The 17,024-nt window shown below is 36.6% G+C and overlaps 1 protein-coding gene across 5 annotated transcripts in view; it reads left to right on the top strand.

The window, feature by feature from the left end:
• The window catches only part of SLC44A5 (solute carrier family 44 member 5), a 395,909-nt gene that overhangs the window by 355,458 nt on the left and 23,427 nt on the right, over nt 1-17,024 (top strand). For all 5 annotated transcript variants that reach the window (XM_082686570.1, XM_082686574.1, XM_082686573.1 and 2 more), the window contains 6 exons: nt 4,268-4,399; nt 7,837-7,936; nt 10,064-10,156; nt 10,619-10,706; nt 11,409-11,671; nt 12,194-12,288. In XM_082686570.1, the coding sequence (XP_082542696.1) occupies nt 4,268-4,399; nt 7,837-7,936; nt 10,064-10,156; nt 10,619-10,706; nt 11,409-11,671; nt 12,194-12,288 (771 nt within the window). The remainder of the gene's footprint in view (nt 1-4,267; nt 4,400-7,836; nt 7,937-10,063; nt 10,157-10,618; nt 10,707-11,408; nt 11,672-12,193; nt 12,289-17,024) is intronic.

Below are 17,024 nucleotides of genomic sequence, written 5' to 3'. Positions count from 1 at the left end.
TTGGGATGGAATGTCCTGAATATATCTGTTATGTCTATCTGATCCAGTGTGTCACTTAAAGCCTTTATTTCTTTTTAATCTTTTGCTTAAGTGATCTGTCCATTTCAGTGAGGGGAGTGTTAAAGGCCCTTGCTATTACTGTATTATTGTTGATGTGTTTCTTTGATTTTATTATTTATTTATTTATGTTAAAAATATTTTATTTATTTATTTGACAGACAGAGATCACAAGTAGGCAGAGAGGCAGGCAGAGACAGAGAGGAAGGGAAGCAGGCTCCCTGCTGAGCAGAGAGCCTGATGCGGGGCTTGATCCCAGAACCCTGGGATCATGACTGGAGCCAAAGGCAGAGGCCTTAACCCACTGAGCCACCCAGGCACTCCTGATTTTATTATTAATTGGTTTATATAACTGACTGCTCCCATGTTAGGGGTATAGATACTTAAAATTGTTAGATCTTCTTATTGGACAGACCCTTTAAGTATGATATAGTGTCCTTCCTCATCTCTTATTACAGTCTTTGGCTTAAAATCCAATTTACCTGATATAAGGATTGCCACCGCAGCTTTCTTTTGATGTCCATTAGCATGGTAAGTTGTTTTACATCCCCTCACTTTAAATCTGGAGGTGTCCTTGGGTCTAAAATGAGTTTCTTGTAGATTGCATATTAATGGGTTTGGGTTTTTATCCATTCTAATACCCTGTGTCTTTTGACTGGGGCATTTAGCCCATTTACATTCAGTGTAACAACTGAAAGATATGAATTTAGTGCCATTCTGTTGTCTGTAAGGTAAGTGTTTATATTTTCTCTGTTCCTTTCTGGTCCATTACTTTTTGTCTCTCTCTTTGCTTAGAGGACCTCTTTCAATATTTCCTGTAGGGCTGATTTGGTGTTGGCAAGTTTTTTCAGTCTTTGTTTGTCTTGGAAGCTTTTTATCTCTCCTATTTTCAGTGATAGCCCAGATGGATGTAGTATTCTTGGCTGCATATTTTTCTCATTTAGTACTCTGAATATTTCATGCCAGTCCTTTCTAGTCTGCTAGGTCTCTGTAGATAGGTCTGCTGCCAATCTAATATTTCTACCATTGTATGTTACAGACCTCTTATCCCAAGCTGCTTTCAGAATCTTCTCTTTGTCACTGAGACTTGTAAGTTTTACTATTAGATGAAAGGGTGTGGACTTATTTTTATTGATTTTGAGGGGCATTCTCTGTGCATCCTGGATTTTGATGCTTGCTCTCTTCACCATATTAGGGAAATTCTCTGCTATAATTTGCTCCAATATACCTTCTGCCCCTCTCTCCCTTCTTCTTCTGGGATCCCAATTATTCTAATAGCATTTCATCTCATGGTATCACTTATCTCTCAAATTCTCCCCTCATGGTTCAGTAGTTGTTTCTCTTTTTCTTAGCTTCTTTATTCTCCATCATTTGGTCTTCTGTATCACTAATTCTCTCTTCTGCCTCATTTATCCTAGCAGTAGCATTTATCCATTTGTTATTGCACCTCCTTAATAGCTTTTTAATTGACACTTGGTTAGATTTTAGTTAATTTCTCCAGAAAGGGATGCTATTTCTCCAGAAAGGGATGTTATTTCTCCAGAAAGGGATTGTCTAATATCTGTCATGCATTTTTCAAGCCCAGCTAGCACCTTGATAATCATCACTTGGAACTCTAGATCTGACATCTTACTAATGCCCATATTGATGGGGTCCCAAGCTGTTTGTACTGCCTCTTATTCTTTTTTTTTTTTTGAGGTGAATTTTTCTGCCTCATCTTTTTATCCAGATAAGAATAGATGAATTAAAGAACAAAATACTAAAAGGGTAGCAATGACCCCAGAAAAATATACACTAACCAAATCAGAAGAGACCTGAAACCTTTGGTGGTGGGGGGGTGGAGAAGAAAGGTGAAAAAATATATATGTATATGTGTATATACATACATACATACATACATACACACACACACACACACACGTGCGTATATATATTAGATTGGTGAATAGAACAGAGCCACACACATGAATTTGGGTGTACTTTGGTCTATTAGAAGAAACTGCCTCCCAAAATTTTAAAGAACGAAAAACTTACATATATACAAAAATAAGGGTAAGCACAATGAAGGGATGGAATATGACTGTAAAGATGAAACTTTAAAAAGATTCTCAAAAAGGAATTGAAAAGAAGTGGGTTGAAAACAGAAAAAAAAAAAAAAAAGAGGAAAGAATGTGATCAGGCCGGAGACTAGAACAAAGCCATACATTAGATTTAGCGTATATTTTGAGCTGTTAGAAGAAACTATCTCCCAAAATTTTAAAGAAAGAAAAACCTATATGTATTCAAAAAACAAGGCTAAATACAATAAAGGGATTGAATATGACTATAACAATGAAAATTTAAAAAGATTTTTAAAAAGGTATTGATAAGATAAAGTAGTTAAAAAAATGAAAGAAGAATAATTTTTAAAAATAGAATTAAAAAATTTTTTAAAATTTAGCTTTGAAAAACTAAAGAATCATGGGGAAAAAATTCCAAGTGAATTTTAAAATGAATTCTATGTGTTGCATTCCCCTAGCTCTGGAGTTCCACAGTTCTCATTGATTTGTGAACTTGGTCTTTGCTGGGTGTTCTTGTTGATCTTCTGGGGGAGGGGCCTGTTGCAGTGATTCTCAAATGTCTTTGCCTGTGGCAGAATTGCACCACGCTTGTCAGGAGCCAGGCTAAGTACTCTGCTTGGGTTCACTCTTGGGAGCTTTTATTCCCTGAACACTTTCAGAATAGCTTTAGAGGACAGGAATGAAAATGGCGGCCTCCCATCTCCGGCCCCAGAGCAGCCAAGAGCTCAGGGCCTTACAGTTCAGTGTGCCCTCAGAGAAAATCAGTCAGTTAGTCCTGTCCCCCAGTGTCTGTCTGCACTCTATGCTTACCTGGCCTGTGACTGAGGCCTTTGACTGAGCGTTTTGTATCTCTGGTGCATGGCCCACTTTGGAGTCTCCAAACCCAGCAGATTCCTGCAGCATGCTCCTGCACTGCTCTCCCAGAGGATGGAGGGTGGCTCCCCAGATCTGCCACTTGTGGGGTCCCTGCTTGAGGAGCAGTGGTCCTACTATGCCTCGGATCACAGTTTAAGGTAACTCCAAGCTGAGAGCATACTTCTTGGCTCTGTCTGCAGCCGGCTTCCCTGCTCTGATACCTGGGACTCTCAGACACCCCTGGTCTTTTTGTGACCCCCACAGGTCCTGAGAGCACACTGTCTCACCCCCTGCTTAGCCTCTGAAACAACGTCCTTCAGTGTAGCAGACTTCTAAAAGTTCTGATTTTGTGCTCTGCTGCTCTACCACTTGCCAGGAGCTGGCCCCTCCCCCTTTGGTATATTGTCTTATATGTCACCTCGGATTCACTTCTCTGCACAGCCTACCTTCCAGAAAGTGGTCACTTTTCTGTTCCTAGAATTGCTGCTCTTCTTCTCTTCAATCCCCTGTTGAGTTTGTAGGTGTTCAGAATGGTTTGGTAACTATCCAGCTGAACCCCTGGGATCTGATGATATTAGGTCTCCTACTCCCCTGCCATCTTGCTCCTCCCTCCAAAAATATTTTTTTGAACTCTAAAGTATTTTTTCAATACTTAATGATTTTTACAAATTTGCTTCTTAAATTGATTGTATATCTATGTGCTTCAAATTTCAAAAGGTATAAATTCTATACAGTGAAATATCCTTCTTGTTCTATTCCTTGGTTGGTAAGTTTCCTTCCCTGGAGGTAAAAAAATACACTGCTGTGTATCCTTCTAGAGATACTCTACGTGTATATAAGTAAATATATGTAAAGATTATTCTTATTATGTGAATTATAGCATAATTTTATGTCATTTTGTACCTTGCTTTTTTCACTTATCAAAATAACTTAGTGATCATTGAGTATCAGTGTACTTTCTCTTATTTATATGAAAAGCTAGTATTGTACAGTACACACATATCATAATTTATTTAGCCAGTCCCTGTTGATGGACATTGAGGTTGTTTCTAGTCAAAAGGACATTTAAAGCCAGAAGTCACTGTAATCAGCCAGGTAAATACTGATAACATTTATTTTGAATATAGAATATACAGTTAGAATATTAGAGCCATATACAATGTTTACTTTGTAAATTTGAATCTTGCCTTTGTAGAATGACCAGCTATTCGATTTCACGTAGATATGTATAAGTGTGTAGCTTACATTTCAGGAAATGGAATTTTATATTAGTCTGTTTTTCTTTTCTTTTCAAGGAATATGGTACTGTTACCAGGAATATAGCAATCTTCAGGGACGGCCAAATTCTCACTTAAGTATATATGACATCGGGATTCAGACTGATATAAGCATGTACTTCCAACTGAAACAAACGTGGTTCGCATTTAGTGAGTGGATTTTAAAAAACTAATTTTGTTAAAGTAATAATAATGAAAGAGAATCTTTGTCTAAAGGAAATCTTGGGTTGGTGTAACCTGTTAGATACACTTATCACAATGTCATTAAAGTAAATGTGTCTGTAATCTTTATAGCTAGAGTAAATGGCAAAGTCATTTAGGGGAATTTATTATATCGCCTAAGAAAATAGTACTTTACAATGATGTCATGCTGTTTGCTTTCACCTTAGAATGGTTTGGATGTGGATATTTATAGCCTTTAACTTGATACCCAAGAAAGGTGTTTTAAAAGGAAAAAAAATGGTTGATTTTTTAAACTTGTTTTAAAAACAGAAAAAGACCAATTTTTTCACAAGACTTTTAAACTATTACAGGAATTGAAATAATGAGTAATTTATATTTTTGAAGTATTTATTCAAACTATTGAATTAGTTAAGGATAATATTAATAAAAATTTTAAAGCAAGATAATTTCAGAGAGCTTTAATTTATTTATATTTATATTTACATTTATTTATATAGTTTTAACTTGTTCCTAAAATGGCTCTAGTATAATATTCCTCCAATTTCATGTTCTTTAATCAAGATTTAAAATAATCTCTAATTACATGTTGCTTTAAAGAAAGAATTCTTCATATTGTTTAAGTTAGAGAGCCAAACAAAGCACTTCAAGGAGGCCTGGTAAGAAGCCCAGAGATTGCCTCAGAGTTGACCAGTATTTTGATGGGAGGCATCACGGGTCCACGTATGGGTCTCATCTCCATAAATGTGAAAACCTGGTTTTGCCACTTCCCCTAGAAGTCTTCAGGCTTTCAAGGACAGGCTCATGTTATGTAACTAGTGTGCCATTTTAGTTGTTTCTATACTAGGATACCCATCCTGACCAAAATGCAGACTTAGTCCATCTAGGACACTGCTTTCCTGGAATCAAGGCATGTGAGGAACAAAATTAATAATGAGTAGCCTTTTTAGCAAAGGTTTTTGCTTCGAGAGATTTTATTCTATAGGCTCCTGGCAAGCTTGATGACCTAGCCTTGCACAGAAGCCCCCCACCGGATTCCTTTTGTCTGCCACATTGAGTTTTTCTCTTTCCCTTGGGCAGTGTTGGATCAAAATGCCACATCCTTGTTCCTTGGCTTCCCCCTTCAGTTCACGTGCAGATTAGTTCCTTTATTTAACAATTTTTTTTTTCCAAATATATTGCAGAAAGATTATTTCATTTGTAGCCATTTCTTTTTAATTATAAAGAGCAGGCATCTTAGGACGCATATCCTCACCATTTTCCCTGAATTTGAGTGATTCCGTACGTTCTCAGCAATTCGCTTGCAATTATCTGTCATGTCAAGAGATGATGAATCTCATTCATTATGTATTGAAACCTCTAGTTTTATTCTCAGGTGGCTCTTAATTACAGGTTCTGTGGTCATTCCACCGTTGTTTCTTAAGGGATTTCAACACAAAAATTATTAGCATGATGAGAATCTGACATTGGAGGAGTTAAGAGATGTCCTTTGAGGAAAATATAGAGTTTGCTTTTATTTTTAAGTCTGGCAATACCAGTCTTTCCTCAAATCAGTCGCCACTTTCACAACCCATTTACTGGACATTGATTGATTACATACTCTGGGATTGGACAAAATTCTAGGTATCAGAGAGAAGGGCATAATGTAAAACTATACTCTTTGATGGAAACGCTGAAAATAAGCAGAATTACACATATAAAAACTATCATTTTTATGAGTCTCATGTGTTAGGAGATGGTTCTATTCTCATTTCTGCTATGAGTTTTCTCAGTCTCCTCTTCAGAAGAGTTAGAGTTATACCAGCTTTTCAACAGGGTCTCAGAAAATAGATTTCAAACACAAGAAAGGGATATAATACATAAATTCAAAAGACAATAAAATTTCTCTAATTGTTTTGGATATGCGATTTTGTATAAGCTTCATATGCAATGTTGTTCACCAATGCAATTTCAGAATATAAAATGATTCTGGGTATATCTCGTATTCTCAGGTTTGTCTGAAGATAACAATTTTAGCTTAATATGGCCATACCCCATAATTTTGGACTCAGTTTATTTATTTTAAGAGAATCAAATATGCATGACAACATATATAATTTAACTAAAAGGAGACATGTGCTTGGTGACATCAGAATCTTAGTGGTGTAACAATTGAGTGAAATAATGAGTGCCTATCACTCAAAGTGCTCAGACATGAGCAGAATTACTGTCTACCAAAGGATGTAATAGAGCAGATTCTTTTGCAGGTGGGGCTTTAAATTTCCATTAAGTTTCTTCTATAATTTCAGAGTCTATGATTAGCAGTGCTATATTTCCTTAATTTTAAGATCCAGACTTTTCACTTTAAAACATCTGAAGTCAGGATGCATCTTATAATCAATGAAAAGATGAAAAATGAAAAATAAAATCCTTTCCTGAAAAGTTATTACTTAATTAAAGATGTGTCTTAAAATTGAGAAAGTATAGTGATTATGACCATTTGGCTTAAAGTAAAAAGAAACTAATTGAGGGTAGCCAAAAAGAAAAGAAAATTGGAACAAGCTGGGGTCAAGGGATTGGTACTTATTATAAGAATATGGAAGTAGCTCATCGAAGTAAAACAAAACAAAACAAAACAAAACAAAACAAAACAAACAAAACAAAACCAGAAAAACAGTTCTACTTTCAAGTGTACTTGGATCCAGCAAACAGAAAGCCAAAAGAACTCAAGATTGCCTCTCTGCTGCGTTTCTTTAACACACATACACTTTATTCTTTCTTTGCAAATACACTTATTTCACATAAAGGTGACACTGTTCATTAAGTTTGTATAAATCGAAGTTCAAGAGGTCCATAACCTTCAATTCAAAACTGAAGTAGATTCCCTTAATTGTAATCCTGAGACTTTTATTAGAGACTTTTATTGAGTTTACATCCTGAGTCCATCAATGGTAACCATGATGGGTAGAGTCACAAAATAAAAATGCGGCAGCCAAGAGCCTGCCCTGTCAGTCAGCAAGGTCAGTTAATGAAGAGGCATTGTGAACGGGGTGGGCAATTCAAAAAGTTTCTCCTGTAATGACTCTCTTACTCAACGAAATGAAAGTGAAAACATCTGAAATAGAGCTGCCTGTAGCAGTCCTTCCTTCTCTCATTTCTACAAATGGTGTGAAATATTTCTATAGATAAAATGGAGCCTGACCAGTTGAGTTGCTCAAACTCTAGCTAGATGTTTTAATCTAGATTTCTTGGAGGTTTTGAAAGTGAATTTCTATTAGCATTTTGGGAGACGTAGCACTGCTTAAATTAGAATGTCAGAATTGGGAGAAAAGTCATGAAACTCAGTCCTGACTTTTGCAGAGAAGTTTGTTTTGGGGGTTGATTTGAATCACACTGATTTTTTTTTTTTTTTTTTTTCCTGTTTAAAGTGATAATACTCTGCCTTCTTGAAGTGTTTATCATCCTCATGCTGATCTTCCTCAGGGGACGAATCTGCATCTCCATTGCCCTGCTGAAGGAAGGGAGCAAGTAAGGCCCTGATGGAGAAACTCACAGAACTTTTATCTGTCATTCAAATCAGTCACTGCCTATTGTGTAGATGCCCCCAGATGACTTCCCCTTTAAGACTTGTTGAAGAAATCTGCTTGCCATTCAAGAAGACTGAAGTTCAGACTTTGCCACTTATTAGAAAGGTCATTCTAACAAATCCTTCAGTATCTCCACACCTCAATTATCATAGGATGAACTAAGGCTCAAACCTGTGTAGTATAGGTATTAGCACTTTTTGAACGCATTAGAATAATGTGTGAAAGTATGATAAAGTGCTGTATAATGGTAACTTGTATTATATATTGTATTATTCCCCTGCTGAATCATATGTTAATATTGATGATTGAGATCATTTGCCATACATCACCATAATTCTATGAAGTTAATTATGTGCTATTACTATTTCTATGTGAATGACAAAATTTGCTTATAGAGGGAATAATTGATCCTAGGAGCACCAGACTATACATTTTGTATCTATAGCTCTTAATTCAGAACACTTTATACCTGGGGCCTTTTTTGTTAAAAAATGCTGTAAAATAAACACCAAAATTCATGCTGGAAGATAATGATCCCTACAGGTTCTAAACTATTCCAAAGGTCACTTGACGGTAATACTTTAAACCTTTGAATAATGCATGGAAGAAACAAAAAGCATTACTATCAAGCCAACAGACCATGCATTCTATTTAGAATGATGAAAACCTAAATTATTAGTGACCAAAGCCAAAATTATTTTAAATAGTCTGTAAGATTATTTTAACAAAATAATCATCTATAATTGTAATAATCATCTATATATTATATAGATGACTAAAATAGTCATCTGTAATTGTAATAGTGCCACTGGAATCTAATGGTTTAAATAGTTAATAAGCAGTTTAAATTCTCTCTCCTTTTCATAACTCAAACCCTATCATTAGCCCCTGAAAACTCTGATTTGCTGAGTTTATTTTTTAAATAAAATGATACTGTACAATTTACTATAACTTGCCCCATTGTTATGTGTGTGTGTGTGTGTGTGTGTAAGGACCAATACAACTGTGACAACTTAATTTTTTTCAAGAGAAAATAAGAGCTGGAATAAATTGGTGTGAGAATACAGGGTAGACACAGAGATGCTCAGTTTCACTTAATTAGCAAAATCTGGATGAAGGAGGGAACTTAGCTCAAATAGTGAGGTGAACGAGGTAACGGATGCAAAAGGCATCTAAACTATGCCAGTGCATTACATTAGAGCTGGAAATAGTTTCATCATCGGTCTTGGTGGTTATATCAAACAGTATTGGGCTTCCAGTGTCATATGCTGAAAAGACCATTCAAAAGTAGGAACAGGGGAACTAGGATGGTGAACATTTCAGACACCACAACTTATGGGGAAATATTAAAGGAATGATTATATTGGAGTATAAAAGAATAAGGAGTTTCATGAAAGGGAGCTATATGGAAAAGTGATAATTTCTTCTCTTAAAGGTAGTGGATATGAGTAGCAGGCTAGCAGATAAGGAAGAACTTTCTAATATTTTGGTTGTTGTTAAGCACTGTCATACAAAAGTAAGTTTTTATCACTCCATATGATCACCAAAAACTAATAAACATTTAAAAGATAGTACAGTCCCTTCTATTCTTCCTGAATTAGGAAGGGATTCTCACATTTGATCAGATGATCTCAAGGACTTCTCCAATTTTGAGAGTCTAAGAATCTTAACAAAAGGAAGAACTATGATTATAATATATCAAATCTTTATGAGTCATACAGAAATAACCAAAGAAGAGAAGATTTAGGGTATCAGATCTTTGAGTCATACAGAAACCTGGGGGAAGTTTGGGGAACTTTTGACAAGAATCAAATATGAACAATAAAAAAGGCTTCTAATTACTAAAAACAAATAAATAATATTTAAGTAAAATTTAAAAGCCAATCAAAAAATTTAAAAATGTTTAAGAAAATGCCAGAATGATCAGCAAAAAAGAGTCAATGGTTATTACCATCATTCTTAAATGGATTTAGTTTAAAGCTTATTTCTAATTTTAACAGGTAAAGATTTAATTGAGAAATTATATCTCTGAATTATTTTTAATTTCAACTATTTTGCTTTATTTCAGAGCCATTGGATACCTCCCTACTACATTAATTTATCCAGTTTTAACTTTCATTTTCCTCTTTATCTGTATTGCCTACTGGGCAGTGACAGCAATGTATCCTTTGGTAACTGACATTTTTAAACCTCACGTCCACACTACTATTCACACTATTACTATTGTTTCCGGTGCTTTCCATCCTTGGAAGACTAGAAACATCATAAACGTTTTTCATTTGTCTGTTTTTTTACTAAGCTCTAAAAAATCTTTGTCTACTTATTGAATTTCCCTCCCCCCACAGATAGGTCATGTGGTAGATTTTGTTTTGGCTTCACATATGGTGCTTCTTCTTGGCAGTAACCTAAGGAAATTCCTTTGTATTTGAGTATGAGGGGGCCACTGAGTGTAGCTGACCCATGTTATATTATTCCAGGTCTGAAAAAAATGTATGAATTATTAAAAGATTAGAAGTTTTTTGAAGTTAATCTCTCTGCAGACTTTTGAGGTTTTTGCATTATTTTCTTGTCCATCTACTTTCCTTCTACCAGCCGGTAGTTTTTTCTTAATAGGTTAACCCAGTTACTTGGCTACATCAGGGGTACCTATATACAAAGTCATATCCCCAGAAAGGACATGTGAACATGAAAATACAACCTGTGACCCAGAGGTAAGTCAAAGAAACTCTCTCTCTTTTACTTACTTCAGTATAGCGCTCTACTACATTTCACCTAGCGGTTGTAAAAACAATGCAGAAATAGAGAACTTAATGGGAATCACTATTAAGGGCAGGTGGATCAGGTGTTAGCAGGAGAGCACTGAAATGATAGGCAGAATAGAGGAAAAGCACTATTATTTCCTGAGACCCTGGAAGAGGCAGGAATGGTTAACAACAACATTAATAAATGTGAAATTTTAGTGGGTGCGGAGTGGTAAACGTATGACAGAAAATGAAATACTTTACAGTGCTCATTAAGGAATAATATAAAATGATGGGATAGAAAATAGGAGCAACAGAGGTGTCTGGGTGGCTCTGTCATTAAACATCTGCCTTTGGCTCAGGTCACGATTTCAGGGTTCTGGGACTGAGTCTCTTGTTGGGCTCCCTGCCCAGCGGGGAGTCTGCTTCTCCCTTTCCCTCTGCCCATCCCCCCACTTGTGCTCCTGCTGTTTCTCGTGCTCACTCAGTCTCACATCTTTAAAAAAATCTATATATTCAAAAAAAGAAAATAGGACTAACAGTGGAAGTTAATGGGAAAAGAGTAGGACAGGCAATTGAGGGTTACGAAAGAAGAGAAGGCAGGGAAGGTGTTATTTTGGAATGGCATTTCATACTATCTTATCTGTATTTTTTTTTTTTTTCTGAGTACAGATTTTTAATACAACTGAAATTGCCAAAGCTTGCCCTGGGGCTCAGTGTAACTTTGCTTTCTATGGTGGAAAGAGCCTGTACCATCAGTATGTCCCTACCTTCCAGATATTCAATCTATTTGTCTTTCTCTGGCTTATAAACTTTGTCATTGCACTGGGTCAGTGTGCCCTTGCTGGTGCCTTTGCTTCTTATTACTGGGCCTTGAAAAAACCTGATGACATCCCACCATATCCACTTTTTACTGCATTTGGGCGAGCCATACGGTAAGTTCCACATTCAATCCTACATCTATCATCCCAGTTATGTTTAGTGTGCTTAAAATTCAGTCTTAGGCTTATATAATTCAAGTGGCAAAATACAAATGAGGTCAAAGTTATGATTTAAGATTCATGGATGTCCATTGCTTATGTCTGATTTTATAGCCATAGTTTTACAATCCCTACCCAGGCCAACTTCCTTCTAAAAGCCGTAAGTTGCTGAAGACAAATAGTAGGGGAGGGCACCAAAATAAAAATTAAGAATTAACTGGGCTCTATCTCTCCATTGCTTAGCCCAAACATTGTATTTTATGATGACAGGCTATTGGTATTTTTATAGACATGTATCATCATAGACGTGTATCATTTAAAATCCTCTAAGGAGACCTTTATCAACCTGAATAAGAAAGTGTGATAAACCCTTTCTTATCCTTCTGCAGATCCTTTTTACCTATTAAAATTATTTAGCATCCTATTAGCTAGTAATGAAGATATTTTAACTTTGATTCTTATTTTATCTTTTCTCAGTTATCACACAGGATCCCTAGCATTTGGATCTTTAATCCTTGCATTAGTTCAAATGTTTAAATTCATCCTAGAATACTTGGACCGCCGTCTGAAAGGTAAGACTCTAGAATTCATCTTTTCTCAGACTTCCTGACTTTTGTAAAAATAATGGTTTGGGGCAAGGATTTAGGGGAAATATTATGACTACAAGTTGGACTAGGGAATAAGGATGGAAGTAGTCAGATTGGGGATATGTTTGGAAGGAAAAGCCAACAGGACTTGCTGAGAGATAAAATATGGGACAGGAGAGGATGTGAAGAGAAGCAGGGTAAAGAAAAAAGACAAAAAGTGTGTGATGCCATTTATGAAGATGTAGAAACCAGGTAAAGCAAATTTCAAAGAAGAGATGAAAAACAGTGTTTGGGGCATGTTGATATTGAGAAGCTTGGTGGAGATGTCAGGTAGTTTTAAGCCTGAAGCTCAGGATGAGTCAGGCTTAAAATATAAACATGGGTGTCATCAGCAGAAATCTTTACACATAACAAATATAGTTTACAAACTCTACCTTGAATATACTTTGTTTTTTTTTTAATTTATTTTTATTTTCAGCATAACAGTATTCATTATTTCTGCACCACACCCAGTGCTCCATGCAATCCGTGCCCTCTATAATACCCACCACCTGGCTTATTATTAATTGCCAAAACAGTCTTCAAACATAGCTAAGTGGGACATTCCCTGTTACATGATTTTAAAAATTAGTATCAAACTACAGTAATCAAACAGTGTGGTGCTACCATAAGGACAGACACATAGAACTGGAATAGAATAGAAACCCCAAAATTAACCCTCATACATAAGGCCAATAAATGGGGAAAGGACAGTTTTCTCAACTAACATTACTAGAAAAATGGATATCTACCTGCAAAAGAATAAAGTTGGACCCTTACACAATATACAAAAGTTAATTCAAAAAATGGATCAAAGACTTAAAATCTAAAATAGAAGTAAAACTCTGAGAAGAAAGCATAGGAGGAAATCTTTAGGATGTTGGATTTGATGAAGATCTCTTAGCACAGGTAATAAAAGAAAAAAAAACAGACTTTATATACATGCACAAAGTCTGTGTATCAAAGGACACTATTAAGAGAATGAAAAGACAACCCATAAAATAGGAAAAAATATTTGCAAGTCATTTGACAGATAAACAACTGTTATTCAGAATATATAAAGAGCTTCCACGGTGGCAAGATGATAGAAGAACAGGGGACCTTATATCATCTGGTCCCTTGACATTAGCTGGATATCTGTCGAACCATTCTGAACACCCATGAATTCATCCTGAGATGTAAGAAAAATAAATCTGGAACTCTATGAGTAGTAAAGCAACTGTATTTTGCAAGGTAGGAGATATGGAGACGTCAATCTGCAGGAAGATATTGGAACATAAATGGAGGGAGAGGGAGCCTCCATAAGCCAGCTACTGGAAAACGATACAGCCCCAGAGGACAAAATTGGAAACCTTAGAAGTCTGCTCCAGTGAGCAGATTTCCTGACTGGAGCAGATTTCCTGTCTGAAAGGGGCTCAGGGGATGAAAAGAGCAGAATTCTAGGTGGGTCATTGTGGTCTCAGAACCCCAGGAGTCACAGAATGAATGGGGTATCTGAACTGGTAGAGTGCCCAAGCATTAGAGTGGGGAAACTGGTTATAGTCAGTGAGCCCAGGAGGGGACTTTTAGCCCAGGTCACCATAAGCGGCAAGCCAGGCTGGTTTGGTGACCACTCTGCCTGAGCACCCTGAAAAGAACGGGAACATGTGGCCATTTGCCTTACCCCAGAAGGGGCCAAAAGGCTGCACACATGACTGAACAATAGCTCTCAAGGTGGCAGCCCTGGAAAGGACAGTACGGTGACACCCAGCAGTCCCCTAGGAGCAGTGGAGCAGGTTATGCACATGAGCCTGCAATTACTCTCAGTCCCTGGGCACACAAAAGGCAGTGACACAGGCCCCTTGGGTACCTGCCAGGAGGATTACAGTGGGCACGCACTGCAAGAGACTGTGAGATGGGCACGCACAAAACTGAAGTCTATTTGTCCTAGAGGTTTTATTGAAGTGGGGGACTACAGTCTTTCAGCTCTGGGGCTGGGGATCTGGGCACATCTAAAGAGGTGCAGAAAGCCTCTAAGGAACAAAAGCCACACAGAGGACCAGCTTACACTGAGCCCAGCGCCCTGGCAAAGGGCCATGCAAATCCAACCAGGCAAAGACCTGAGAAGCTGCACAGCAGGCCCCGCCCTAGGAGGTAATCTGGAAGAACAGGTACAAACTAGGTTACCGATCCCACAAGACTGTAAAATTCCAGAGCCAGGGGAAAACAGTATATTGAGCTCGAGGTTCATTCTTATGATTTGGTTATCATTCAGTCTTAAAATTTTCCATTTCTTTTTTTTTTTAACTTTCCCCCATTTCAACTAGTTTCTTATTTTACCAACTTATTTATTTATTTATTTATTTATTTTTAAGAATTTATTTATTTAACAGAGAGAGACACAGTTAGAGAGGGAAAACAAGCATGGAGAGTGGGAGAGGGAGAAGCAGGTTTCCTGTCAAGCAGGGAGCCCAATGTGGGGCTCGATCCCTGGTATCATGACCCGAGCCAAAGGCAGATGCTTAATAACTGAGCCACCCAGGCACCCTCCCAACTTATGTTTTCAAGTCACTTTTTAACTTTTTCTTTTACATATATGTTTAATAGATATATGCTTCATTTAATCCTTATCTTCACTCTATTCAATTTTATTTTTGTGTATAGATAAGAACTTATCTATATAAACCAATTAATAAGCAAAATAAGGAAACACATTGATAATAATATATTAATAATAAGGAACTTGTATACCCCACTCACAGCGATGGTCAGATCATCTAAGCAGAAGATCAACAAAGAAACAAGAGCTTTGAATGACACACTAGGCCAGATGGACTTCACAGATATATAGGGAACATTCCATCCTAAAACAACAAAATACTCATTATTCTCAATAGAACTTTCTCATAGAACTTTCTCTAGAACAGACCACATACCGGGTCATAAAATAAATCTCAACTGATACCAAAAGACTGAGATTATCCCCTGCATATTTTTTGACCATAGTGCTTTGAAACTTGAACTCAATCACAAGAGGAAATTTGGAAGGAGCTCAAACACTTGGAGGTTAAGGAACATCCTGCTAAAGCATGAAAGGTCAACCAGGAAATTAAAGAAGAACTTAAATGATTCCATGAATCATTTCAAACCAGAAATGAAATGAAACCAGTGAAAATGAAAACACATTGGATCAAAACCTATGGGATACTGCAAAGGCAGTCCTAGGAGGAGAATACATAACCATCCAAGCCTTTCTCAAAAAATTAGAAAAATCCCAAAGATACAAGCTAACCTTACTCTCAAAAGACCTAGAGAAAGAACAGCAAATAAATCCTAAACCAACAGAAGAGAAATAATAAAGATTAGAGCAGAAAACAATGAAATAGAAACCAGAAAATCAGTAGAACTGATTAACAAAACTAGAAGCTGATTCTTTGAAAGAATTAAAAGATCGATAAGCTTCTAGCCAGATTTATACAAAAGAAAAGAGAAAGAACCCAAATTAATACAATCATGAATGAAACGGGAGAGGAACAACACAAGGGAATAGACAATTGTAAGAACATATTATGAGCAACTATATGCCAACAAATTAGGCAATCTGGAAGGAAGAAATGGATGTATTCCTGGAAACTTTTGAACTACCAAAACTGAAAAAGGAAGAAACATAAAATCTGGAAAGACCAATATCCAGCAAGGAAAATGAAGCAGTAATCAAAAATCTCCCAACACATGAGTCCAGGGCCAATGGCTTCCCAGGGGGAATTCTACCTAACATTTAAAGAAGAAATAATACCTATTCTTCTGAAGCTGTTTCAAAAAATTGAAATGGAAGGAAAACTTCCAAACTCATTCTATGAGGCCAACATTACCTTGATCCCCAAACCAGAAAAAGACCCCATCAAAAAGAGAATTACAGACCAATATCCCATCATCCCTAATGAACATGGATGCCAAAATACTTACCAAGATACTAGCCCATAGGATCCAATAGTACATTAAAAGGATTATTCACCATGACCAAGTGGGATTTATTCCTGGGATGAAATGGTGGTTTGATATCCCCAAATCAATCAATGTGATACACCACATTAATAAAAGAAAAGGTAAGAACCATATGATCCTCTCATTTGCTGCAGAAAAAGCTTTTGATAAAATATGGCATCCTTTTTTGATTAAAACTCCTCACAGTGTAGGGATAGAGGGTACATACCTCAATATCATAAAAGTCATATATTAAAAGCCCACAAGAAATGTCATTCTCAATGGGGAAAAAAATGAGAGCTTTTCCCTTCATGTCAGGAACATGACAGGAATGCCCACTCTCACTACTATTGTTCAACATAGTATTAGAAGTCCTAGCTTTAGCAGTTAGACAACAAAAGGAAATAAAAGGCATTCAAATTGGCAAAGAAGTCAAACTCTCACTCTTTACAGATGACATGATACTTTATGTGGAAAACCCAAAGACCCCACCCCAACATTGCTAGAACTCATACAGCAATTCAGCAACGTGGCAGGATACAAAATCAATGCACAGAAATCAGTTGCATTTCTATACACTAACGATGTGACTGAAGAAAGAGAAATTAAGCAATCAATTACATTTACAGTTGTACCAAAAACCATAAGATACCTTGGGATAAACCTAACCAAAGAAGTAAAGATCTGTACTCTAAAAACTACAGGACACTTAGGAAGGA

The sequence above is a fragment of the Mustela nivalis genome (genome assembly GCF_964662115.1).
Source record: "Mustela nivalis genome assembly, chromosome: 10".
Lineage (NCBI taxonomy): Eukaryota > Metazoa > Chordata > Mammalia > Carnivora > Mustelidae > Mustela > Mustela nivalis.
Note: the sequence above shows the minus strand (reverse complement) of the source record. Positions and strands in the feature narration are given on the sequence as shown.